Source organism: Melanerpes formicivorus, unplaced genomic scaffold, assembly GCF_026170545.1.
Source record: "Melanerpes formicivorus ecotype bairdi unplaced genomic scaffold, bMelFor1.0.p_v2 SCAF_32, whole genome shotgun sequence".
Classification (NCBI taxonomy): Eukaryota; Metazoa; Chordata; class Aves; order Piciformes; family Picidae; genus Melanerpes; species Melanerpes formicivorus.
The window spans coordinates 8,352,772-8,378,993 of NW_027142384.1; the positions used below are offsets into that span (position 1 = coordinate 8,352,772).

The 26,222-nt window shown below is 44.9% G+C and overlaps 2 protein-coding genes across 4 annotated transcripts in view; one reads left to right on the forward strand and one right to left on the reverse strand.

The window, feature by feature from the left end:
- Positions 1–264: 264 nt before the first annotated feature.
- Positions 265–7,543, reverse strand: RNF139 (ring finger protein 139). The gene is made up of 2 exons (XM_068155576.1): positions 7,196–7,543; positions 265–2,321 (listed from the first exon to the last, which is right to left on the reverse strand). Exons 1-2 carry the CDS (start codon positions 7,374–7,376, stop codon positions 511–513), a joined length of 1,992 nt encoding a protein of 663 aa, XP_068011677.1. The 5' UTR covers positions 7,377–7,543; the 3' UTR covers positions 265–510.
- Positions 7,544–24,325: 16,782 nt separating this feature from the next.
- The window catches only part of TMEM65 (transmembrane protein 65), a 32,547-nt gene continuing 30,650 nt past the window's right edge, over positions 24,326–26,222 (forward strand). Inside the window, exon 1 of one of the 3 annotated variants that reach the window (XM_068155585.1) lies at positions 24,326–24,839. In XM_068155585.1, coding sequence (XP_068011686.1) covers positions 24,500–24,839 — 340 coding nt within the window. In that variant the 5' untranslated portion in view covers positions 24,326–24,499. The remainder of the gene's footprint in view (positions 24,840–26,222) is intronic. The other 2 variants (XM_068155583.1, XM_068155584.1) reach the window with 2 other exon arrangements.

A 26,222-nucleotide genomic window follows, 5' to 3' on the forward strand; every position in this document is an offset into this window, starting at 1 on the left:
TAACATTGAGTCTACCAGCCTACATTTTTCTCTTTTAAAAACACAGCTCGCTAGTTTTTAAGCAATAAAGCTCTGCTAATACTTAATTTGTAAGTAAATCTGCTTTGGTTCAGGCTTTTAATTCATGATTTGACCTTCTAAACAGTCTGTTTTCACTGGTATTTTTCATTTGCATTTAGAACTCAGTGATTGGGGATTACTGGTATACAGTCTTTGGCACAGCATTATCACTACATCAATTAAAGAGTGTTTTTTCCAACCATCTTAGAAACATGTGAAAACATTTTATTCCATGTACAATAATGTACATAATTTTAAGGTGGTCATCAAAGAGACCAGCCAAAATTAGAGGTATATTTACAGTAGCACACACCACAGTAAACAACCACCATTCACAGATTCAACACTGAGATACTGCTGTTGTGCTTAAGTACAATAACTACAAAGTGATGCTTTTATTCTGTTGAACTCAATCGCAAACAAATACCTCACGGCTTATTAAAGGGCATCTTAATCACCAAGAGAGTTAGAGTCAACATTAACAGTCTCATTCAAGTGCTGGGCCCCACAGTCATCATTTTCCTCATCACTATCAGAACTATCATTATCTTCATTCAGTTCATTTTCAGCATCAGCAGCTTCCTCTGCAACTTGTACAGGATTTTCATTTGGTGCCACAAACCCGTTGTTATTAGAGATATTGGCATTTTCCTTGTCCTCGATGTACACTTTCTGGTGGCACATCGGGCAAGTGTCCTGAATGTACAGCCACTTCCGAAGACAAAGTGCATGAAAGTAATGGTTGCATGGAGTAATGCGAGCAGAGGTGGTGAACTCGTGGTAGCAGATTGCACAGACATCGTCTATTTCCTGTAACCGACTTCCTTTTACCTCTGGAAGTGAGTTTATCTTCTTGACAGCAGTTCGGCGATTTATGAATGTCTTCCAGCCGTTCTTTGCTTGCAAGTAGATGTTGAAGTACGCGTGTAGACACATCATGCAAGCACGGATCTTGCTTCCCGATTCAAAAACCATGGTGTAAGCTCCATTTCCAAACATGATTACTCCAAATATAAACTCAATAATATTGCCAGTTGACCGAACATAATAGACATAATCATCAAGTTTCTCCCATAGCACATTATAGTAGCCATCAATCATAAACAATATATAAACAGTGATAGAAACTATTACTTTTAGGCAAAGCTCTACACAGAATGCTGTAACTGCGAAAAGCCAGGTATTTAATGCATAGTGGTGCCAGAGGACATAGCTGAGCAGAACTGGAAGGATGAAAAGGCAAGCGGAAACAAACAGTACAGGGAAGTGTCTGCGGAACGATGACACGTGGGAGGCACTGAGAGACATCAGCACAGGGTCTGTCATTCCGTGGATAAAATGCAGGACTGCGGTCAACAAAAGGCACATGTTTCGACTCAGGCGAACTAACCGTTCGTCTGGTTTCAGTCCACTTAAACCAGTCTGCAGAGCCAAAATGAAGAACAAGACAGGTGCTACAAAACCAAGCCTTTTGTCATCCTCATCAGTTGATCCGATGAAGGCCAAGATACCCAGTCCCAAATAATGCGCTATTGAGGAAATGACGGCACTCATGCCCAACACAGTTAAGGTAGAGTCGCAGCCACTTATGATCAGACTGCAGATCAGTTCCCAGCAGTTATCCCATGATATCAGGAAGAATTTCTCTTCTGTATTAGTTTCAGCCATCTTTACAACATATGTTAATACCACAGCTTGTGCTGTAAGCCTGGTTAGCCAGAAGACACGCAGTACAGCTGGAAACCGAATCCTCTTCCACGTATCTTCCATCAACAGCTGTAATCCATAAATGCGGTACATGTGCCTCACCAGCAGGTACACATACCGCACCGAGTAGTAAAACCACTTCATCTTCTTAACTAAAATGGCTGTGGTATTTAGTGTCAGAACTAGGCCTGAAATGAAAACTAGTATCTGACGGACATTTAAAGGTAATTCAACAATCAAGCCAATTACGGGAATCAGTATATCCAGGATGATGAGTTGAGAGTATATGGACTGCACATTTAGCAACGTAACATATCCGATTCCGAAGGTAAGCTGAAGGATGGAAAGTGCCATCCATAGTGAAGGTCCTTTATGAGGGAAGATCTGAATCCCAAATGCAGCAGTGTAGTAGGCACTGTAGAAGTTTATGTGCAAAGAAGCATAGTAATTCACTAACACTGAAGTCACAGCCAGCAGAAATGCAGAGGCGATCATATAGAACTTGAAAAGTGCTCGCTGTTGTAAGACCAGAACAACACTGGATACAAAAACACCTAGAAACAGATTGAAATTACTTAGTTCTCAGCAGACATTCAACAGACTTTAACCTATTATATACATTTATTTAATGTATCACCTCCCAGTTAGTCACTTGCAACTTTGCACTATGGGTGGTTCCCCTTTCAGGAAAAAGAGAGTCAGTCTCTGCATTCAATACCTCTGCACTGCAGCTGCAACACAAAGCCAAGGCAAGCATTAAGCCACAATTACTATTAGGCTCCTCTGCAGTTTCAGACTACAGCACTGACAACTCCAGCCTTTCAGCCTTCCTCTTGACATCTTAAGGGTAGATAAATTTGAAACGCAGAAAATAATTACCAGATACAGCATCATCTTTACAGGTAAAGTTAATAAGGGATGAGTATTACTAAGTCCTTGAGCATAATACTCAACTACAGATGTCCAAGCTGGACTACTGAAGTTTAACAGTCACCCAAACAGTTCAGCTAAAACCTTTAATGGAAAATAGTGAATAACTGCTGTAGTCTACTGGGGAGAGGGCACTCTTCTTCAAATTCCCTTCAGTTTTCTGTCATTTCTGGTAAGGCATCCTGAATCAAAAGCCTCATGGATCTTGTGCAGTATGAAGCTTTTGTACACAGAACCCAACACTGCACCAATTGCCACTTTCTCAATGCCAGTGAGAACAGTCTTACTTTTTAGACATCAGTTTAGATCCTGAAATTTCTGCTTGCTACTATTTCCCTCATGTTGACCATGAACACACCATGACCATGACTTGAACATCTCTACCTGTCACAGCATCCATTTACATTACATTTATGGCATTATATTTATGACTATGCAGTAAACTCCTTCTGTAACGTAGCTCACATGAATTTCATCACTACACAGGTAAGGGCTCTGCCATAACACATTAAATTGCACTTATCACTAGATTCACTCCCTTAACACTTTTTCTTCAGGAAACAGACTGCCTTTGTGCTGGGCATCTTGGGCTGCTTCCAGTCTATACAGCTGCTTACTCATACGAGCCAGTTTGGAGAGATTTTGATTGCTACAACTCACATTTGATTGTAAGTTGCTTTCAATCTCTGTACTAAAACTAATGAAATCACAAGTAATCCTCTTTTGGCTGGAGGATGGGTAACATCCATCTTTTCTGATGATTTGAGATTGTTCCAAATCCTCTATAATCAAGTGTTTAAAAAAATATTTCAAGCCATGGTATCTTGATCACAGGAATAAATAACTTTGGTAAGAACCAGCATTTACTTCCACCAGCAGTGTTCCCAGATGCTTGTATTAAAACTGCCCTGAACAGTGCAAAAAGCCAACTGTCCACCCCAGCTTGGAGGACTGAAGATGAGGGGCGAGGGTCAACATGAATCAATAGCAAAAGGTAGACTACAAAAAAGTTAATGCACCTTAAGCAGTATTCCTTGCCAGCAGCACAGGCTGATATTAAAACATTTTCCTTAACTAATCATTAACCTAGTAACCTTGTGAAGTGGACTGAAGAAAAGCCTCAATCACTTTTCAGAAAGTGCCCTGTGGCACAGCTCAGTTCCATGAAAAGCTGAGAATTCATCATACAGACCACTTCCATAAAAATAACTTTGACCCTTTTGTTGCTGTTTCGTGCACACCGCCATAAACATCTATGGGAAAGCTAACACTGCAAGAGTCTGCACTCTGTCTTTTCTCACAAGTCACAGAAAAGGCTCAAATGCCCAGAACAAGCTCATTATTTACATAATTCTGATAACTGGAGCCAAATGAGATGTATTTTGCACTAAGCAGGCTGCTCTGAAACATGCCTGTTAACAAAATCTTGTTTTCTTTCTCACAGTTACAAGCCTGTATTTAGCTACCACAGGTCATTCTAAAACACGTTGCACATGCAAGACATCTCTAAAAGCAGTACTACAGTCAACAGAAAAGCTGGAGCTACTGGTTCCTTTAAAGAAGGGACTAACAGAAGGTAACACATTTCTCTGAGAGCACTTGTGTGAAAAAGTGAAGACCCTCCCCTCAAAAGAGCACAGGAGGTCTTGGAAGGGGAGGTCAGCACTCTGCCCCCACCTATGTCATTCAGTCCATCTTACAAGATGAGCCTTCTCCCTGTCCCAAGATGTGTTCTCCACACAGTAAACAGCATTTTCCCACGGCCTCCAAATGCAGCATTTAATCAAACCAGGCAGCTTTACTTCTAAAATAACTCCCTGCGTTGCACTGAATCCCTCCTTTTTTTCCTTCAACTCCTGCAATTTGTCAGTTTCCACAGCAGCACACTACCTACAGCCAGTTGCAAGACTCAGTTACCTTTATTTAATCATGTAGAAGTGACAGCTTTATTTTTGCCCCTGCCTCAGCCATTCTGCTTGCTTCTTTGTTTACAGACTACAGCATTTACAGCAACCCTCTGTAATTCAGTGTCCTCACTGAGGAGGAGCTGCTGTCTGAAGTACCAGTTTCACAGTCCTGGGGGTGGTGGTTCTGCTGGAATCAAGATACTTTTAAAACAAATTGCAGAGACACGAAAGGTAAACATTGTGCTGGAGACAAAGCAAGATCAAAGAAAAAATCTGCTCCAGTTGTAGAAGTTGGGTCTGTGCCTTGTACAGCCCTATGTACTTGCATGGAAAATAAGTGATGGAAGAATCAGACCAAGGAATCCTGCATTAAAACTTCAATATCATACAGCTCAGTTAGCACTCCTGAAGAACTGCACTGCCAGAATATTTCAGAAAGCTACCAAATCCCTCCAGAGCTACAGGCTTTCTATCTACAGGACAGGTTGTGTGTTTATCCTATGCTAAGTAGTGTTGTGCTACAGTCCTTCAAAGCCTGCAAATAGTAACTACAAGGGCAACTTTCCCACTATGTAAACACAGAATGGTCCAAAATAAATCCTTCCGTTTATCCTAACAACGGCAAAGATCCAACCCTGTAATCCTTAATTCTGATGGAAAAAAATAGATGCAAAAGTACTCTGTTGCATGAACCAGATGGAAGGTCTTTAACATCATCTTTAAGTGGTTACATACCAATTTGTCTTTCATTTTGGAAGGACAAGAACCACAGACTGCTTGTCTCAAAGTACAACATAAGTCTCTTGGCACAAACTGTTCCCAAAACTCTTCTGCAGGAGACAAGGGAGGGACTGCTCACTTCTGCCCCCCAAGCCCTTTAGGAAAACGGATCATATAGATGCAATGCTGCAAAGTGCCTTAATCTGTTGATCCCACATTTAAGCGAGATCATCAAATAACACATCCACCGTTCTCATTTATGTGGGATTAATTTCAAGGCACTTCATAGAGCAACTGATCATGCAATGAAGGGCTCCTAAAAAAAAAGTTGTTACAGCACTGCAATGTCATTTTTTATAAAAGGAATAATCAGTGGGAAGAACTCACAGCAACTCCAGAAGTGAGGAACAAAGGGTCAAGAAAACAGAAAGTAGGGAGGAAGAACCCATCCTCCCTACCACAGAGCTGTGGGTACCAGCTGAAAGCCCAGTCAGGACCTCCCCAGCCTTGCTTCTCACAAGAGCAACTGCCCCAGGCATCCTTTACCAAAGAAGCAGCAGCCCAAATTAAGATGCCTGCTTTGCTTTGTCATTTTATCCCTTTGCTCTCCTACCTGCTGTCTCCTTATAGGTTATCCTTTACTTTTTCGCCTCCACTCAACTTCGTCAATGTCATCGCCACTACACTTCTCACTATGTGCATTTCCTTTTAACCTCTCTTCTCTGCTTCCTACCCCAACAGCTATACCATCTATTTCCTACTTTTATCTACTATGAACATCAAAAACCTCACAAAATTAACATGTCACAGGCCTGAAAAAAAACACAACTTGCTGTATTTTGGATTCTCCTTTCCTTCCTGTCTCGGGACTCTCAGCTCCAGGATGTGATACACAATGCAGCATGCCATGTACAGCAGTTTGCAGACTCCAACCCAGCTGAGGCTACCTAAGAACCACAGATAACAAGTAGTACTGAAAACAGTATCTCCTAGCTATACCGGTGATTTTCAGTCTTCATCCCAGGGAAGCAAAAAGTTTAAAAATAACCATCGGCAGGTTTCAAGAGATTTCTTTTTCGCTGGGGAACCAAATTCTTTCCTTTCTGAACTGCTGTGCCTAACACGGGGATTTAACGGCATATTTCGGGAAGACATCACACTATTCAAAGTGCTCTCAAAGCAAAAATAAATGATCTATATCCACTCAGTCCTCAGTCACATATTTTCTGCCGAAAGTGTGTGTGGGGACGGGGGGATCTCGCAGCCCCCAGCCCCCGCGCACATGGGCAGCAGCAGCCACGCCCGGAGCCGGCCCGAGGCTGGTCGCCGCGGGCCCCTGCGCACCGCCACGGGGAAGCGGGATGATGCCACCCTGGCGAGGGAGCGAAGAGAGCCGGCCTGTCCCCTCCGGTCCGGGCACAGCGCCGGGACTCGGCGACGGACAGGGGTAGGGATGGTGTGGGGAAGCGGGCACCGAGCGGGGGCATGCGCTGAGGCTGGCAGGAGGAGGGAAGGGCGGTGATCTATCCCGATCAGCCGAGGAGGATCTCGGGGAGGGGCGAGCTCAGGGCGGCTGAAAGGAGACGGCAAGAAGGGGTCAGAGACAGGGGAAGGTGACGGGAGCAGACAGGCCGCGAGATCAGCCGACAAGGCGGTGGGCTGAGGGCACTGGGGAGCGCAGCAGCGCCCCTGCCCTGCCTGCAGATGTAAACAAGGCCAGCGGGGGCAGAGAGCAGCAGAGGGGCGCGGGTCTTGACCCCGGCCCGGCGGGGGTGCCAACCCCGCAAGGCCGGAGCTGCGCGGCGGGCAGGGGAATGGCGGCGGGGCGGGAGGCAGCCCGTCCCGCGGCGGGAGGGGGGAAGGTCTCTCACCCAGCAGCCGCAGCAGCACGCCCAGGAGCGCGGCGCACAGGGAGCCCCCCGGCAGCGGGGACGAGTTGAAGATGGCGTCGATGAGGAACAGGCTGGGCACCCGCAGCGCGACCTCCAGCCCAGCCCGCAGCCGCGGGCCCAGCCGCAGCCACGGAAGCCGCGGAGGGCCCGGGGGTGCCATCCCCTGCGAGGAGGCTGTCGGCAACCCCCCTCTCCCGCCTCTTAAAAAGCGACAAAGGGCAGGAGTGGGGGGAGGGCGGGCGGCGGGCTCGCTACCGCCCTGCACCCGCCGCCCGGGCCCCCCGCCGCGCCGCCGCCGCCTCCATGTTCCTCTGCGCTCCCTCGGCAGCGCCGGCCCCAGCCGGGCCGCGGGGGCGGGGCGGCGGGGCGGGGCGGGGCGGCGCGGGCGTCACAGTGCGCGGCGCGGCTCCCGCGCGCGGACGCCCAATCGCCACGGGGGAAGGCGTCCCGCGGCAGGCGTGTGCCCTGCCTGGCCGAGCCGAGGGACAGGCAGCGGGGCCTGGTGCCCCCACACCTGCCGGGCCTGGGGGGCTAGCCTGGCCCTAGGGCCGGGGCTGCGTGAGGGGAATCCCGCCCCACTCGGCGGTGCGGCGCCGGTTTCCCTGAGGACGGGCGGTGCGGCCCTGGCACGGGAAAGTGGGAGCGGAGATCGGTCTGGGCGGCGTTCCCGAGACAGCACTGGGGCTCGCCCTCGCGTGCCTTGCTCCCGGGAGGGTTCCCCTTTCCCCTCCGGCGTGTGCAGTAGCAAAGAAATAAAAGAAACCCCGCCATCTGCTATTGACGTGAGAGATAAGCATCGACTCGTTTCGTGTGTCGCAAAGGCACTGCTTCTCAGCCCTTCTCCGCAAGAAGCCGCTCTTCTTCATACCCTGCCCGCCGCCTCCCCGCGCCTGCCCCTCCCGCTCTCCCTGATGTCAGCCTTTGCCGGCTGGTCAGTGACTACGTCTCCTTGAAGGACTGATGGGCGTTGAATTAGGGGAGGGTTACGCAGAGTTTCTGTTTTCTCGGTGTGTGGTGCAAAGCCTGCTCTTCGTCGACGCATAGCCATAGGTCAGGACATATGGCAATAAAAGCATTTTGCTTCTCATGCACCTGCACAGAACCCACAGATCCAAGGACTACTGGAAACTTCAAACTGACTTGCTTTGAAAAAATAGTAACTTTAAAATTAAATGCCAATGAGTGACCAGTCCATCCGAAACAGGGGCGTTTCCCACCCCCTAGCTTGTGCGAATCTAAAGCAGGTTTCAAGCCACAGCTGGAAGTGGCTTCTGTGCCTGCTGGCATCAGCCCCGCTGCCATTTCCTGCTAGTGCTTGCCTCCAGCTTCACCTGCCCTAGCCCAGCCTTTTCTTGAGTGGCTAGTTCATGGCGTAAGCCCTTGGAAATCTTTCTATTATTTTCAAAGGATATTGGATCAGCGAGCATCAGCATTGCAAGGGAACTTTCCTAAGCAATACCCCACACAAAGAAAGCCAAGACATGTGGCCATATTGCTAAAGGATTGTATTACAAAATCCGTGGACGTGGACAAAGTGCATGCTGAAAGACATAACTCTGACCTAGTAAGTATCTCTATGCCAAATAATAGAGGTTAGGGTTTAAAATGTGAAAGGTGTTAATCCTACTTAAGTTCGAAGATAGCTGAATCACAGTGATTCAGGCTTACCTGAACAGTTTTACTCCTCAGGTTAGTGTGAAGCTGAGGAATATAAATAAAAATATTTAATTTGAAATGAAAAGCAATGTAAACTAAGCAGATCTGGGTATTTGATAACCCCCAATAACCAATAACTGAAATGCTAATTCATATGAGATGTAATTTCAAGAAGTCAGGACTTAAAACACTATTTATGCAAATGGCATTCCCTGGCCCCCCAAAGCCCTTCCAACTTCATTTAATATCCTCATCAGCAAAGAGACTCTGAAGTCTAGTTTTGCAATCCAGGCTCCAGGCTCAGAGGCAACGCTGTGGCACATCTTTATATTGCTTTAAGGCTACGTGGGTTAAATGGAATCCATTAAATGGATTTTCAGGTTTCAATATGGACATTTACAGGCATATTTTGCAGATGTTACTTAGGCTTGTAAATACCGTCATGGATATCTGCAAATTTGTGCCTAAACAGTTCCAGGTTGCAAGTAGTCCAGAAATCTAGTGCTAGTACAGCGCAGAGGATCACATTTATACAGGTTTTAGACGTTCGTCAGAAAACTTGTTGCAGTGTGTAAGAGTTTTCATTTAAATTCAGTTATCCCCCCTGCGCCCCCGCCCCGGATGAGCTGAATTGCCATACAGTGTGTACAAAGATGACACCTACTGGGTGTTTGTAACTTTGCAGCTTGCACTGCATACCTGCAAATAAGGAACCATGAACCCCTCTTGAGAAGACCAAGAGGGGATCTGATCAGCGTCTATAAATATCTGAAGGGTGGCTGTCAAGTGGAGGGGGCCAAGCTCTTTCCAGTGGTGAGCAGCAATAAGACAAGGAACAATCGATACTAACTGGAATATAGAAGGTTTCACCTCAACGAGGAGAAACTTCTTTACACTGAGGGTGACAGAACACTGGAGCAGGCTGCCCAGAGAGATTGTGGAGTCTCCTTCTCTGAACACATTCAAAACCCACCTGGATGCATTCCTGTGTGGGCTACCTTAGGAGATCCTGCTTTTGGCAGGGGAGTTGGACTCGATGATCTCTGGAAGTCCCTTCAAACCGCTAACATTCTGTGATTCAATTTTGTTACCCAGCTGCAACCACTGAATTCGGTTACGCATACAACTGCAGGGAAGTTTGTTGTGTGATTGCTGGGGTCAAATGCACTCTCAACTTATTTTTAAATATGGAGGTTAAATCCTACTCTAAGTAAGTTCATATTAATATTCCTATAAGAAAAGGTTTTCTTAGTTGAGGACTTGTGCAATTTGTCGTCCCCAAACTAGCACTCCAGTTAAGCAGACCTCTCCTTTATTTGTCTAGATAGATTAATTGCAACGAGTCCTGAACTCTGAGGTGAGGTTTGTTCCGCGTATCGTTCTGGCTGGGTGAACTTGGCTTCTTGAAAGTGTCAAGTGTCAAGCCTACACCTCAGGACAGGGCAGTGCACATGCCCTTAGGGAGCTGTTTCATAACAAATAAGAATTTAAGGCTCAAAAATGCTTTCTGAGTTATTTAGTACACCTCCCGTATCAGGCTATGAGTCAGAAAGTCACAGATCATTTATTTCAATAACAAATACAAATCACTGCAATCCTTTGATGCTCTACATCTGGCCTGCATCAAGAACAGTGTCTGGCCTGCATCAAGAACAGTGTGGCCAGCAGGAGCAGGGAGGTCATTCTGCCCCTGTATACTGCACTGGTTAGGCCACACCTTGAGTACTGTGTCCAGTTCTGGGCCCCTCAGTTTAGGAAGGAGGTTGACTTGCTGGAACGAGTCCAGAGAAGGGCAACAAAGTTGGTGAGGGGTTTGGAACACAAGCCCTATGAGGAAAGACTGAGGGAGCTGGGGTTGCTCAGCCTGGAGAAGAGGAGACTCAGGGCTGACCTTATCACTCTCTACAACTACCTGAAGGGAGGTTGTAGACAGGCGGATGATGGTCTCTTCTCCCAGGCACCCAGTACCAGAACAAGAGGACACAGTCTCAGGCTGCGCCAGGGGAGGTTCAGGTTGGATATTAGGAAGGAGTTCTACACAGAGAGAGTGATTGCCCATTGGAATAGGCTGCCCAAGGAGGTGGTGGAGTCACCGTCATTGGAGGTGTTCAGTAGGAGACTTGATGGGGTGCTTGGTGCCATGAGTTAGCTGTTTGGGTGGGTTGGATTGGTTGATGGGTTGGACACGATGATCTTGAAGGTCTCTTCCAACCTGGTTTGGTTGGAATAAATAAAGATATATTCCTTGAGAAGTGGTGAATTGATCTTAAAAATGAGTGTGTGATCCAGGAGAGAAATGTCATTAAGGAATGCATAATTTTATGTTTGGTTTTTTTTTTATGTTGATACACAGCATGTAGCAGAAGGTTGGGATTTCACTGTCAATCATGTAAAAATTCATTTGTAGTTTTTTTCCTGGCAGCTCAGAGTGGTCAAAATCTATGTCATGTTTTTCCAAAGCTATTCCCAGTTTCCTGTTTACATGTTTTGAAGCAGGAGAAACTGCATAAACACAAATTACCAAGGGCAGCATCTGACCAATTCCTTGAACTGCAGCTGTGTAAGTAGCACAAATTGCAGTAACTGGGCAATAAAGCAATCTTTAGTATCTCATGAATTGGCAAAACTAGGTGTTGGCTATGCCAGTTTGCGGAGGCCACTTGGAGGGGCTGTGCCCACGTAGGGTGGCCACATCTAAACTCACTTCTTGGCAAAACTTTTGAGTTTTAAAAACTCTTCCTTTTGCCTAAATGCTCTCATGAACCCTTCAAGCCAAAGGCTTTATGGGATTAATGCCAGTGCTTACACCAGCTATTACAAAATGACATGGTCTTGCAAAAATAATGGGTTTGTGTCACTGTAAAATAATACTGTAAAAGCTGAAAAGGCAGGAAGGGTTGTAGAGTACTGTTTGGTTTGGCTTGTTTTCTGACTGCAAGATTCTGAAAGGCTTTAAATACAACAATAACTTGTCCTTGAATGACAATACATTTTGCAAGCAGGTGGCTGCTAACAAAAACAGCACAAAATGTGCATGTCAAAATTTCATTTTTGCTTTTAATAGATGTAGCAATTCATTATTTCCAGATTTTCTTTCTCCTTCCCAGATGCCTTTTGCCATTAATTACCTGGTATCATTTTGGAGTCCTTATATAAGAACAAAGCTCTGTACAGTTTGTATCTTCCATTTTGTCATAACAGCTTTCTCATTACAGTCAGCAAGGATGTCTCTATCTGGACTGAAGCAGAAAACAAGAGTCATGAAAGGAACCTAAAGAAGATTTTCTTCTCCTAGAATGATAGGCTAGTATAAAAGAGACCAATCTGCACTTTTAAACAGGCCAAATATCAATGTTTTATTAATACTGGCTTTAGTGGATTCAGCATGTGGGTGACACCCAGCTGTGCCTTGTTGAAGCTGCTCATTACATCCTGTGGAGGACAGCTTGTGTCATCAGTTCTGCCTGCCTGAACGCGGTGTTTGTGGCTTTGGCTGGATGCACTGCTCATGAAAATGACTTGCCAGCTAATGCAGATAGGTGTGTTGTCTTTCCTCCACCCAATTTCTTCTGGACTCTAGTACACATAGACTTTCTTATGTGGCACTTCTAGGGTAGTACCTGAAGTATATTTAAAGACTAATGTATTTCTACTTAACATTCAATGGAAACAATTTACACTCACAGGACTATTTTTAATGTTATAATTAGAGACACTGGTGGTCCTCACCCAAGAAAAGTTTCTGTCTATGTCTTCTTCTGAAGAGAAGATAAATTCAAGATAACTGTTCAGAAGCTAAGGTAAAACCTGTAAATATTGTTACTGACATTGGGGCATTTTCAATATATTCAGAATTTCATTATAAACATCAAGGTGTTGAAGATTAGTGCTTGTATTAAGTTTGAGGCTTACTCATTTTCTACAGCTAAATCCATGGGCTTAACTCTTCTTAAAAGAAGCTAAGAAAGCAGAAAGCAACTTACTGGTGGTAATCATCTGACAAAACAAATTGTAGTAACTTGTTTGTGTGAAAGACTGATTTTGATTTCACATCAGCATAAAGTGACACTGTCCAGCTCATTCTGTTTGCCTCAGCGGAGGATGGCACATTTCTGCTTGTTAGAAGGGCATGCTCACTTGGAACACTCAGAGGGCCTACAAGAGGTGAATGTCTTGGTAAAGCAGGGAGAGTCAAAACACAGAGATGAGTCTTGGGTCATCTCTGACAGGAGACAAGACTCACATACAAGTGCATCATCTCACAAGGATAATCTCTTAGTTCTGTAATTTTGCCCCTATTCCTTTCTTATTCTGTGAAGCAGAGATGAAGGCATTAGGCCTTGCTGTTTATGGCTTTACAATCTCCTATAAAACTGTACAGAGAAAAAGCTTCTGGGTTTTGCTCCTCTGAAAAAGGGGTGATAAGAAAAGGAATTACATTAACAGTTGCTTTCTGGCATATTTATCTCACTTCCAAACTACCAGTAGTGTATTTAGCAAGAAGCCATCGCTGGAGGTGTTCAGGAGGAGACCTGACGAGGTGCTTGGTTGCATGGTTTAGTTGATTAGGTGGTGTTGGATGATAGGTTGGACACAATGATCTTGAAGGTCTCTTCCAACCTGGTCTATTCTATTCTATTCTATTCTATTCTATTCTATTCTATTCTATTCTATTCTATTCTATTCTATTCTATTCTATTCTATTCTATTCTATTCTATTCTATTCTATATGACAGAGACATGGAATTTTCTAAGGACTGCAGCCCCCTCTTGGCATCTGTCTGGCTACAGGAGAGGTGCATCACCTGCCACATGGACACCACCATCTGGTTGCCAGACAGAGCTCTGCTGCTCAGCTCCTGCCCAGGGTACCATGCTCAGAGCAGCACTCACTCCTGGCTTTCTTGGCCCCTGTTCTCCTTTGTGCTGGGGCCTTGGGGAAATGCTCCACTTAATATTGCTCCTCCCTGATCCTTCACCTACACTGGATTTGTTGTTATTTTGTTTCCTAAGCACAACACTGAGTCTCTCATAACTCACCACACACGCACTGTAGCTTCTGCTGCAGAGGTTTGTTTTCTTTTCCAGAGCTTTGACCTGATTCAAAGACTTAACTAAGCAAGCAAAAGAATGAATAAAGATCTCTCTCTCTCTCTCTTTTTTCTTCTTCATTACTGTCAAGTATGCCTTTTTCTACTGTCATGATGTTTGATTTTTCAAGACTAACATGCTTGCCTGTTGGGTGTCATACCATTCCTTACTGGTTTTCCAAGCACCCCCCCCTCCCAAAGTCCTGTTATTAATCCATGGCAGAAAAAACAGTATGCTTTACTACAAATTAGATACTCAGTAAGAATGACTCTAGAAGGTTAATGTTGCAATATATATTTACAGTATCTCATAGCAGATGCTTGAAATTTTCCCTAGGAATTGATTTTCAGTATTTTTAGATTTTAATATTAATTTCTGTTTTGTAGCTGTTCTTGGTCATTACTTCTTGTGAGCTTAGTATCTGTTTGTTCTTGGGTGTTGGGGGGTTCTGGAGAATGCATATCCCAGACTATAGTTTGATTGTGTGCTGCTTCTTTCCTGAAAGACAAAAGGGCAGAGCATCAGACTTATGCTGGACACTGAACATACCACAGCCTGAAATGTGGCTCTCCTAAAACATATTGCCTTGCAGATGAAGTCCCAGGTGTGGAAACATTCATCTCCCTGTTGTGACTGGGCTGAGCAGCAGGGCTGTGTTCAGTGTTGCCAGTCTTGAGGCTGGTACTGTCTCACTGAACTCCACTACCAGTACAAAACCTTAGAAGAAAAAGTGATAGTGGGAAAGCTCAGTTTTCTGAACTCACATGCAGAACAAGGATTCCTGTCAGCTGACTGCTCCCTGAAAGCCTACTCTAAGTTAACCAGCTGGGCTTCCTGAGAAATCGATGATGAGACAGACAGCCACTGTCTTAGACACTTATCTTCAAAGAGGTGGAAAATACAGATCAGTGTCCTGTTTTGAAACATCTTCAGAGTCTTTCTCCCTTTCCTCTCAGGTTCATTAATGTAATGCAGTTTGTGAAGGGGTTTGATTTTGACGTGATGCCTTTAACCTGGAAATAAAACCCGCATCATTCTGCTCTTGTGAGTTAGTCTTAGACTTTAAAGGGAGTAGTTACAGCATACAATCTGAAGTGCTGCACAACAGACTGTGAAGTTTCAAACAGTAGTTCTTGTGCCTGAAATAACTCTTGTTCTTCAGAAAGACATTCAGCTTTGTTTTGAAGATCATGAGGAGCAAAGGATAGTTTTGAGAATTTAATGCTTGCCTTCTAATTAACATCTTACTCCTAGCTGGCAAATTCCTTGAAGCTTCCTAAGGTGTTATCAAACTCCAGTATTGGCTTTATTTAAAGCTACATCAAATATTAGCATTGTAAACTTACACCACATGAACTTTGCTCAGCCTCACACTCTGCTGCAACTTGGGTGTTAAATAAATGTTCAGAAAAAAAATGTGATTCCAATTTTGATCCAGTAAAAGCCACTGAAACTTGTAATTTACATGGAAAAACAGCTTAATACTCACTGTTTGGATTGAATGTCTCCTTTAGACTTGGAAATAAATGAAGCTTGCAGGATATTTCCACACACGAAGATAAAAGGAAGAACTCATGCAAATCCTTAGGAATCAAGAGAGAGGAGTTTTGCAACAGCTAAATTCTTGTGTGACAGGAGAACTTCGTGTCCCACAGCAAATTTTATTTTCAGCCTGCTTGCTTGGTTGGTTGCCTTACCAACTGGAAAAGCCCATTCAGTACAGACACCTAAGTGCATTTCCAGCCAGCCCCTTGGTGCTTGGTGGCCTGGCCAGAAGATGGCAGACCTATCTTGTGGAAAGAAGGTAAGCATGCCAAGCAGCCAAGACACAAGCTGTAAGAATAAAATACTTCAGAGTCAAGGCAAGATAAGGTAACATTATTTTTATTAGCCTTGAAATGGTTAAACGTAAAATAACAAAAGGTAACAAAACCTGCAAAAATTTACATCTGTGAATGTATGGGGGGGAGGGAAGAAGCACTCAGTAAATCCATCCCACTGGCATTGCTGATGTGGGACATGCTCTCAGGTGACACAATCTGGTGTAAGTCTTCCCCCCTGCTGCTCTGCACTTAGTGTCTGTCTCTCTAATAGCGCACTTCTGAAAACAGCCTTGGAAAAATCCCACGCAATTAAGTTACAAATGTTGCCCAACATCTCCTCCTTTCAGCTTCAGCTTCCACTCAGAAATGGCAGATGTCTTTTCTTGCCTTGTGAAATTACAGTGAATTACAATCTGCTGTTAATTCTTTGCTCAGCTTTGTTACTATTTTGTTCATTGCCTCTGTAACATCAGCATGGGGAGGGGCATGCAATTATTTAGCTACTGCTTTGCAGTCAATTTCCCCTCTCAGCTGTCAAAGACTGGCTATTCCTGAATCCTTTCCAGAACTGCAAGCAATTCTTTTACTTCCCTAGAATTCTGCCTATCATTCCAGCCATTGGAAACTGGACAAAGCCCTTGCTGTATCAACCCATTGTTTATTTGGTTACAATTGTGAATTTAGGAGAGCAAAGTACTTGCTTCCCAGTAGGGGCTAGTATGAAGAAATGGAAATCCTTATGAATCAAGAAAAAGTTTTGCATAGTTTGAAAATTAAATTCTTCTGTGATCAGGGAATTTCACATCCCAAAGCAAAATGTATTATGCCACATCATCTGATCTATTTTCTATTCCCTATCCTATCTATCCTGTCCTGTCCTGCTCTAATTCTACCTAGCTCCTATTCACCAGGCTGGCATTCCCCAGTCTGGAAATGCTCTGTATTCACAGGGAAGACCAAGTTGAAAAAAATACATATATCCCTGAGAGGAAAATGCCATGATGCTCATAAAGTCTTTGAACTTACAGGAGATCATCTCATAGTTTTGGACCAGAACTGTAAGAAGTCTGACTCTCTAGACCAAGGAGCTGTACTGTAATTGTAAGATACTCCACTCTACTAGAGAGCTGAATTGCTGCAGTGATTTTCATGTGTAGGATTTAGCTGATCTTTCACATATCCTAGGCACAGGTCACTGGTCTCCCCAAAAAGGTCAGGATGGAGGTCTTGAATTGAATTACATTTTGTAATAGAAACTGGCATAGGGAACAAAGCACATGGTTGCAAAGACCAAAGGTTTTAAAGCCAGATGTTGTGTCACTGTAATCTGGCTGAGGTGTCAACTGTGTGAATAGTTGTTCCTCTTCCAAGTTTGAATTCAGCTGTTAATGAATCCTTTCATGACATCAAAAACCAAGTCTGCACAACTATATTGTAATGGGATCTTTCTGATTCTAGTGAGAATCCACATAACAATTTGGCAGTGACAGTCCAATACTAGAATATATTCCAGAGTAAGAAAATCTAGAGAAAAGGAAGCATGAATCCACCACATGATACAGAAATAAGATTCTGAGTTTCATAATCAAATCTACCTAAAGGTGTACTACTTCTCTCAGCACTCTATGCAAAGTACAGTTAATTACTCAAAATTAAGAGTGTTTGAAGACAGTCAGTGGTAAAAATGCCATGAACCTTCACAGGAAAAATTATGACAGTAGGTTTTACTCCTCCTCACCATCTTCCTTCCTCCAGAACTCGCAAAAATAACATGCAATGTCAAGCACAACATCAAAAGAATTCAAGGGTGATTTGCTGTTCCTAAAATATTTGTAGCCACATAAACCATTAATTTATACATTATTGCTGGCATGTATCTCTGGCTGGGAATGCATGCAGCCTGCAAGATATTTCTAAATCCAGTTGTTTCTCTTGACACTGCAGGCCAGAAGCATGAGCGGAGTGGGTCATCAGAGAAAGGCTGGTGGAGTTTCTTCCTTAAAATTCAACACTGACACTTAAACTGTGAGAATGAAAAGACACAAAAGAATTGGGGTAGGTAATGACTGTAGGAAGAATTTTTAAAAGGGTAAACAAATGGGCATCCTGCAGGGCTGTGAAGTTAAGAATAAGAAATATTAATCAATTTCTTTTCTATTCTATTCTACTCTATTCTATTCTATTCATTAAGATGGTGAAAAAGAAAGGCTACACATACAAAAAAGGAATAAACAAATGACCCTCAGTTTAAAAAGTGTGCGTGGCAAGGAGAACAGTGACACCATTAGTTGTAAATTAAAAGTGAGGGGATAGGTATGTTAAGATTCTGAGTTCAGTCAGTACTGTGTTGTGTCTACACAGCAGCATAAAGCTAGTGAGTGAAAGAATCTTATGTCAAAGAGAGAAAACTGTCCTCTGTCATGGACTTCATTGAAAAAGAGCTTCCCCTATCATTTACACATACATGATACAGTTACAGCAGGAACAGATGAAAGCAAAGAAGCATTTACCCCCTGTAAAATAACACAGATTTCTCAACATCTGTGGAGGAAATGATCTTCAAAGCCTTGTGGTTAACAAATCATCATCACAAGACTACACAAAAATAACCCAGCGGAAAGTCTCTATTAAAGAGTTAAGACCACGTGTTCTTTTCCCCCCAGATCTCCCTTGTTTTTATCATAGGTGTAACAAATGAGATTTTTAAAGTAGAAGGGGAAGAGGGGAATTTCCAAACTTTCAGCAAAAGGCCTGGCTGTGGGTGTTACTCTATGGCACACTGTACTCTTTTTCATTTGTGTTTGTTAAAAACAACCCCAGCTCCCTCAGCCTGTCCTTGTAGCAGAGGTGTTCCAGCCCCCTGGTCATTTTTGTGGCCATCCTCTGGACCAGCTCCATCAGGTCCATGTCCTTCCTGTGTTGAGGGCTCCAGAGCTGGACACAGTACTCCAGGTGAGGTCTCTCCAGAGCAGAGTGAAGTGACAGAATCACCTCTCTGGATCTGCTGGACATGCTTCTTTTGATGCAGCTCAGGATGCAATTTGCCTTCTGGGCCGTAAGCACACAGTCAGCTCATGTTGACCTCGTCATCCACCAGCACCCTGAACTGCTTTTCTGCAGGGCTGCTCTCAATTTCATCATCCTTCAGCCTGTACTGATACTGAGGATTGTCTTGATCTAGGTGCAGACCTTATACTTAGCCTTATTGAACCTCATGAGATTCTCCTCAGCCCACCTCTCCAGCCTGTCCAGGTCCCTCTGGATGGCATCCCAATCAATCCAAATACAAACCAGTGTTTTGTGTTGTTGAGGTGGTTTAAAGAGGCATTTCCATAATAAACAACTAAAAAAACCCAACACTAAGGCTTTGATCTTGTTTTTGCCAAGCACTAGCAGCATGCATGGTAGAAAGCTAATTTTGGTGTTCAAATCATAGGTATTAAAGATCAAATCCATTAGTACGGAAAGTTTAATTATCCAAACAGTTTGGAAATTTAGCATAGTTTGTTCACAGGACTTCTAGAAACCTTAATTTACTCATCTGATTATAAACAACTATTTTCAAAGAGTTGTAAAGTTAAAACTGGCACACGTATTACCAGCTTATTCCATGAGTACCTCTGAGTTCCAAGTCAGAGCACGCATACACCTACATTTGTCTCAGTTGCTCTCTGATCTTCAGATGTGCTGAGGATCCCTCTAATGTCATTTGAAGTTGATGAGGACTGTAACACTAAGCAAACTGGAAAGCTGTGTGTAAGCAATTTCAAGGTCTCCCTACCATGTAATAAATCTTTAGTCTGAGCTATTGCTAACAGTTTTCATGAGTCTCATGATACAGTAAAGTGAGTGGTTTTGAGAGCTCGAGTCTAAAGTCTGCACAGTCTTTTTGTTTGTCTCTTTGTTTAAGTTTCTTTTATGTAAGTCATTGTGCTTATGATAAAAACCTTGATGTACTTTATAAGCTCCAAACTCTCAAAAAGCAATTAAAAAAGGAAAAAAAGGAAGAACACAACCTAAAAAGTGTTTTGTAAAGAGGAAATAGTACAACTTCCTAACTAAATCTCTGAGTCAGGTGCAGGCTGTAGGCTCATACTGAAGTGCCCAGTGTCTTCCATATATTGAACCCAAGCAACAGCTGTAGACAGAGACTGCATCAGAATTGAAAAACCAAACTGTAGAAGTATTTTGATGCTAATTCGCTGAAGCTGTTCCCAGTTTTCAGATGTATTAACAAATTGCTCTTCCTGTAGTGCACCTCCAAGCCCCTGTATGTGTGTTTATAGATCTCTTTGGCCAGCCACACTTTAGTAATGAAAATAGACTAGACTAGACTAGACTAGAATAGCATAGAATAGACCAGGTTAGAAGAGACCTTCAAGATCATCGTGTCCAACCCATCATCCAACACCATCTAATCAACTAAACCGTGACACCAAGCACCCCATCAAGTCTCCTCCTAAACACCTCCAGTGATGGTGACTCTACCACCTCCCCGGGCAGCACATTCCAACGGGCAATCACTCTATGAAGAATTTCTTCCTAACATCCAGTCTAAACCGCCCCTGGCACAGCTTGAGACTGTGTCCTCTTGTTCTGGTGCTGGTTGCCTGGGAGAAGAGACCAACCCCTGCCTGTCTACAACCTCCCTTCAGGTAGCTGTAAAGAGCAATAAGGTCTCCCCTGAGCCTCCTCTTCTCCAGGCTAAGCAACCCCAGCTCCCTCAGCCATGGAAGCAACAACTGCAACTTTCTGAGCTGTGGAAAACCAAAGGCAGTTTCAACTGCTGGGAGACCAATATTGTCCTGTTCTGAAATTCCTTGCATACATTTTCTGGTGTCTCATTTACACTGCCAATGTACTGGAAAAAAGGTCCTTGTTCATTATGAGACTTCAGATTGCATATTCTAAAAAGTCATATCCTGGGTTTATGGGTTATGTGCCATGCTAAGCAACAAAGTCTCAAATCCCAAGTTCATTTGTATCTGTGCCTTGGGAAGTATTTTTTTAAAGCAGAGCCTAGTAAGCTTACAGGATTGCAAAAAGAGGTGGTACACACAATGAACACATGTGAACAGACAATGCTTTTTTTTTGGTCATAAATACTGAAGAGTTGGTTCTTTCTCCTTATTTATAATCACATAATTAGTTTGCATAGGGGAGAAGCAGAAATCTGGGGAAATGGTGTTGCAAGGACTGGTATTACCACTGCTGTGCTACTGATCATTTATTTTGCTCATAGCAGCACCAGGAGCAAAACTTCTGCTCATGATTCCACTTGTATTGCTAAGTAGCATTGCAATCTTCAGTTTGGAAGCTGCTTCTCTGGGGAAAACTATAACCCTAATAGGCCTACAGATGAATATTTGCCTTGAGTCCTTAACATCATGTCTGCATCACCACCTATTTTTGTCAAGGACAATTTGCTTTCAAACACTCCACTGGAATAATTTTGCAAACCACTTAAAAATCACATTTGTTAGTGGCAATACATCAGAAAATAACAATAGCTCCTATGGTGCATCATGACTACTAGCACCTCCCAGAAAAACAGATATTTCTCTCTCAGATGCAGTTTATGTACAAAGGCCTATTAGTAATTTTTTGATTGTGTGGCCAGAATACATAGGTTTGGAAAAAAAACAGTTGTTCTTCAGGTAATAATTTGTACTGACAAGTCAAGTTTATATTCTGCATTATTTTGAGGATGAAGAGTGCAAAAGAATGGGATAAATATGGATTAAGTTAGTATGGGTTGTGGGATTTACCTTCTGCCATGTGCCCAGTACAAGATATAGGATCCCTTGTTCTGCACAAATGGGTAGACCATCTAGTATCCCATACACCGACATCCTGTTGTCTTATGGGTTTATTTCCTGGTGGAGAGCAAGGACTCTGCTAACCAGGTTTAAAATCCTACCCAGGGACTGAAGTAGAAAAAGCAGAGTACATAAAATAAGCATCTGAGGACAGGTAGTGTATTTGTGTGTTAAGTGTGGGTTTAAGACTCATCTGCTAAAGCTTATGCATCTGGAAGTTAAGCACTGAAGTCATAGTCACTCCCCATTCCTTTAACAGCCTGTGATGACAGCCAGGAATAAGGAGAGGGTGGTTGAGCACTTCATCAGGCACTTTTAAAGCAAGTCAAGCAAGCTGCCCTCTGGAGGTGTCTGCGTCTCTTCCTGTTTATATTGGGAGCCCAGACACTTAAGCACAGACACCTACACTGTAGATGCCACCATAAAGATCTAAGAAGTTAGACATCTGAATCTGAACTAGTTGCTCTAATCTCTCCCATAGAAATCTGAAGTTCAGGCAGAAAAGCCCACTAGAGACACTACAGATCAGCCAGACTAAGGAGACTGATAAAAAAATATACAAGGGTAAGAGAGTCAAAACTGTAAAAGTTTATGTTGCTGATCCAGATCACATAGGCTTCAGGGATTAAGAGGCAAACTTCCAAGGGTCACACAAAGCTGATATGCAAGAAACAGATGACCTAGCATGCCTGGCAGAGATCACTGAGGCCTGGGCAACACTGAAGCACAGTAATAAAATCGATAGCTTCTTGGATTACACAGTAAAGAAATCTGTAAAGAAATCTTGCAGGACAGACTCTGACTGTCCTTGCTATGGGCAAGCAGTCGTAAATGAGGAACATCACTGGTGAAAGTGTTCAAAAAGCAGCTCTAGGCCCATCTAAAGTAATAGCTAGGAATAGCCAGGCAGAGTATATTAATTGTATGACATGGGTAGAGGACTCAGTATAAAGTGAGAAAGTAAGAGAAAGAAAGCAGCTGATGAACAGGAAAACCATGGAAGACAGAGAAATAGGTGATGTAAAACTGCCTGAAAACTCCTGGTGAGAGGTAATAAAGCTCTTGCTCCTCATGTCTTTCACTGAATGTAATCAAACTGAGCAATTGTTTGAGCTGCCTTTTTGGTGGCATTTAACTCTTATCTTCTGTCACGTTTGTTCAACAGAGGTAAACAGGATCAAGGGGCAGCATGGTCTATGCTGATGTTTTATATAACTTAAGGGACTGGCTGCTTCAGTTACAGCAAAAATTTATCAAGATGGGGTCACTATGGTCATTTTATCCATTTTTACATCAGGAAGTGGTGAATATCGCCAAGGTCCTAATCCAGCTGCTATGTAATGCTTGGAGAGCTTTTTCCTTTCCCCATGCTTCAAAGGAATGCTAATGGTACAGTATCTTTTGCATGATACGTCTCCACCTCTCAGCAGCCAGATGAAGGTGCTGGGCAAAGGTGCTTTACAGCATCTGTGTTCACCTGACTTCAGAGCTGTGCAGAAGCTGCTCAGTCTTCACAGCAGGTCTGCCACCTCTAGTTCATACTCAACATTTTTATTTACCCAAAAATAGTGTTGCAAACCTGGAAGTATGTTCAACTGCCCCATGATGACAGTCTCAGCTTTACAGTGCTGTGGAAGAGGCTCTGTACAGTGGAAATTCCCAAAGACACTTTCAGACCACCTAGTCCTTTTCCTGAGAAACATACAATGTGCAATGGGCCTGCAATACAACCTGATAAGAGCCTTTTATAAAATGGAACAAAGTTTAGGTGTGAAAACCAGACTGCCTTATTTTCACACATCAGAGCCAAAACCAAGCCAAAAATCTAATGGATGGGTTTAGATTCAGTAGAAACCAGAGACTGAATAACAGCAGAAGTAGTCAAGTGAATGGGTGTGAAACCTTCCTTGCTCTGTAGACTGGTGCAATCAAGCAGTGTGAATATACAATAAAATAGACAACATAAGCAATCAGAACTGTGTCAAATTGAAGGTTTGGCACAGAGAAAGCTTTTTATTTACCTTTTCTTTAAGCACCTCCCTGGGCAACCTGGGCCAGTGTTTCAACATCCTCACTTTAAAAAATGTCTTCCTTATATCTAGTCTAAATCTACCCTCTTTAGTTTAAAACATTTACCTCTTGTCTTATTGCAATAGGCCTTGCTACAAATGTGTCTCCATCCTTCCTGCAAGCTTCTTACAGTACTGAAAGGTCTTCCTGGAGCCTTCTATTCTCTAGACTGAAGAGTAACAACTCTCTCATCAGCCTTTCCCCATAGGCGAGGCATTCCACCCCTCTGAACATTTTTTTGCAGCGCTCCTCTGGACCCGCACCAAGAAGTCTCAGTTTTTCTTGTGCTAAGGGCTCAGGGCTCCGGAGCTGCGCACGGTCCTCGCGGCGCGGTCTCACCAAAGCGGAGAATCACCTCCCTCAGGTCGGCCGCGCCCCAGCTCCTTCCCTCGTAGCCAGGCGAGTTCCCCCTCGGGGACACGGGTCGCTGGCCCCAGCCCTGAGGCGATGGCGGGCACCAGGACGGCTTTCGTCTCCCCCTCGAGGAAACCGGGCGCCCTGAATGGGTGACGGCAACTGTGACGGAGGCCGCACCGCCACTCTCCGGTGCTGCGCCTGCGCGGGGCCACCCTCCGCTCCGCCCCGCCCCGCCCTGCCGCCGGCGCGGGGCCATGGGCGGCAGCGGCTGAGCCGGCCGGGAGCGGAGTGCGGGGCGGGGCGCGGCGCTGCCGCCGCTGGCGGGAGCGGCCGCGGGGCGGTGACTGGGTGCGGTATTGCCCGGTCCGGTGAACGAACCGCGGGAGCGCGGCCCGGGGACTCGGCGGTGGGCGTTTTTGGCGGCCGGCATTTTTGGCGGCCCGAGCGCCGCGCCCTTCCCCTGCCCCATGTCGGCGTGGCTTGGGCGAGCGGTGCTGCTGCTGGGGCGGCCGGGGGGCCCCGCCGTTGCCGTCGCTGGCCCCTCTTCCTGCCTGTGTTTGCTGCGTGGCCCGCCGCGCTGCTGCTGCCACCGCCGCCTGGGCAGCCTGCGAGGCGGCGCTGAGGGGCTGCTCCTCCCGCGGGAGTCGTCGCCGCCCGGGCGGGCGCTGGGCACCCACCCCAAGGAGCCGATGGAGGCGCTGAACACAGCGCAGGGCGCCCGCGACTTCATCTATAGCCTGCACTCCACCGAGCGGAGCTGCCTGCTGCGGGAGCTGCACCGCTTCGAGTCCATCGCCATCGCCCAAGGTGAGCGGCGTCTCCCTTAGACCCTGGCCCAGCGACCTGAGGGCCGGCACCTGCCGCCGTCTCCGCGCCCGGCACTGTGCTGAGGGCGAGCCGGCGGGGGACGGCCCCTCAGCGGCAGCTGGGGGTGGGCCGGGCCGGGCCGGGCCGGTGAGGGGCTGAGCCCCTGAAGTTCGGCGTTGTTTGTGGCGGGGTCCTGACGCCTTCGCCCAAGCGACTCATTCGGGCGGCCAAGCGAGTAGCAAACTCCATCAGGACGAGGCAAGGAGCGGCGTAAGCCAGTGTGTTTTAGGGTAATTGGATATAAATGAGGCACACAAACTGAAGTTTACTTTCCAGAAGCATCCGCAGCACTTTCAGAACTTAAAACTTGCCAGCGTGCCAATTCCACTGTGTATCATCTCAGGAGGAGTTTCGGAGAGGCGTGGGTGGCGGGTTTTCGGAATGGGAGTAGAAAAGCGTGTCTCTCCTAAAATCCTCTTGACACTAGTGCAGCAGGAAATTGATCTCAGACCTCTTTAAGAGACGCTGGGCTGCTGCTGCTCTGGGGGCTCATTCATGAATTACACCTCCCAGCAGAGAGCTGCCTGCTTGCCGGCTTTGCTTCTTGGAAGTACTGGCTCTTAAGAGGGGAGTTGTGTGCTGGGGAGGGTTATAGGTTTGTCTCTGAACATAGTGCTATGCAACACCAGTTAAAATAATTCACGATTTATTTTTTTTTTTTTACCTAATCCAACTATTCTTGCCAACTCGACACTTTTCCTTAAATCAAAGCCTGACAAAAGCAAATCCTCGTAATTGCAACCTTGATGTTTCTGATTCTGATGCTTATCTGTGTTTTGTGGTCTCTATTGCAGTGAAGTTGATAGCAGGTACTGGAGAAATGAGTGTGTGTTTGATCTAGGCCTCTTCGTGACTTTGGTAGTGGCTTGCCCTTGGAAAGGGCATTTGTGTGCCTTGTGGCTCTTCTCTATGTGTCTGGAAGAAATCTTGTAGGCAGATCCGGGGGTCAGGCATAGGAATGCAGTTTTGTGAAGAAACGGAACCTTTCCAGGTACCTCTTCAGGTACTACTTCAATTTTTATAATACACTTACATGTAAACATTAGTGTTTGTAGTCAAAGCCAGAACAGTTCCCTGGACAGGCACATTTTAGGAGCAGCACCGCTGCTTTGCAGAGCATGAATCAGTTATGTTTGTCCTCTGGCATAGTGTGTAGTATGTTTAAAGCTGTAAGTTGACACTAACTTTTGAATACTAATAACTAATATTCTTTGTAAATAAATCCTCTTCAGCTTCTGATGGCTTCTTGCCATGAGGTTTTTGTGTGTTTATCTTGGTAGTTACTGCTCAGGTGACACTAGGCTGCTCTCTGTGCCTCTTCGT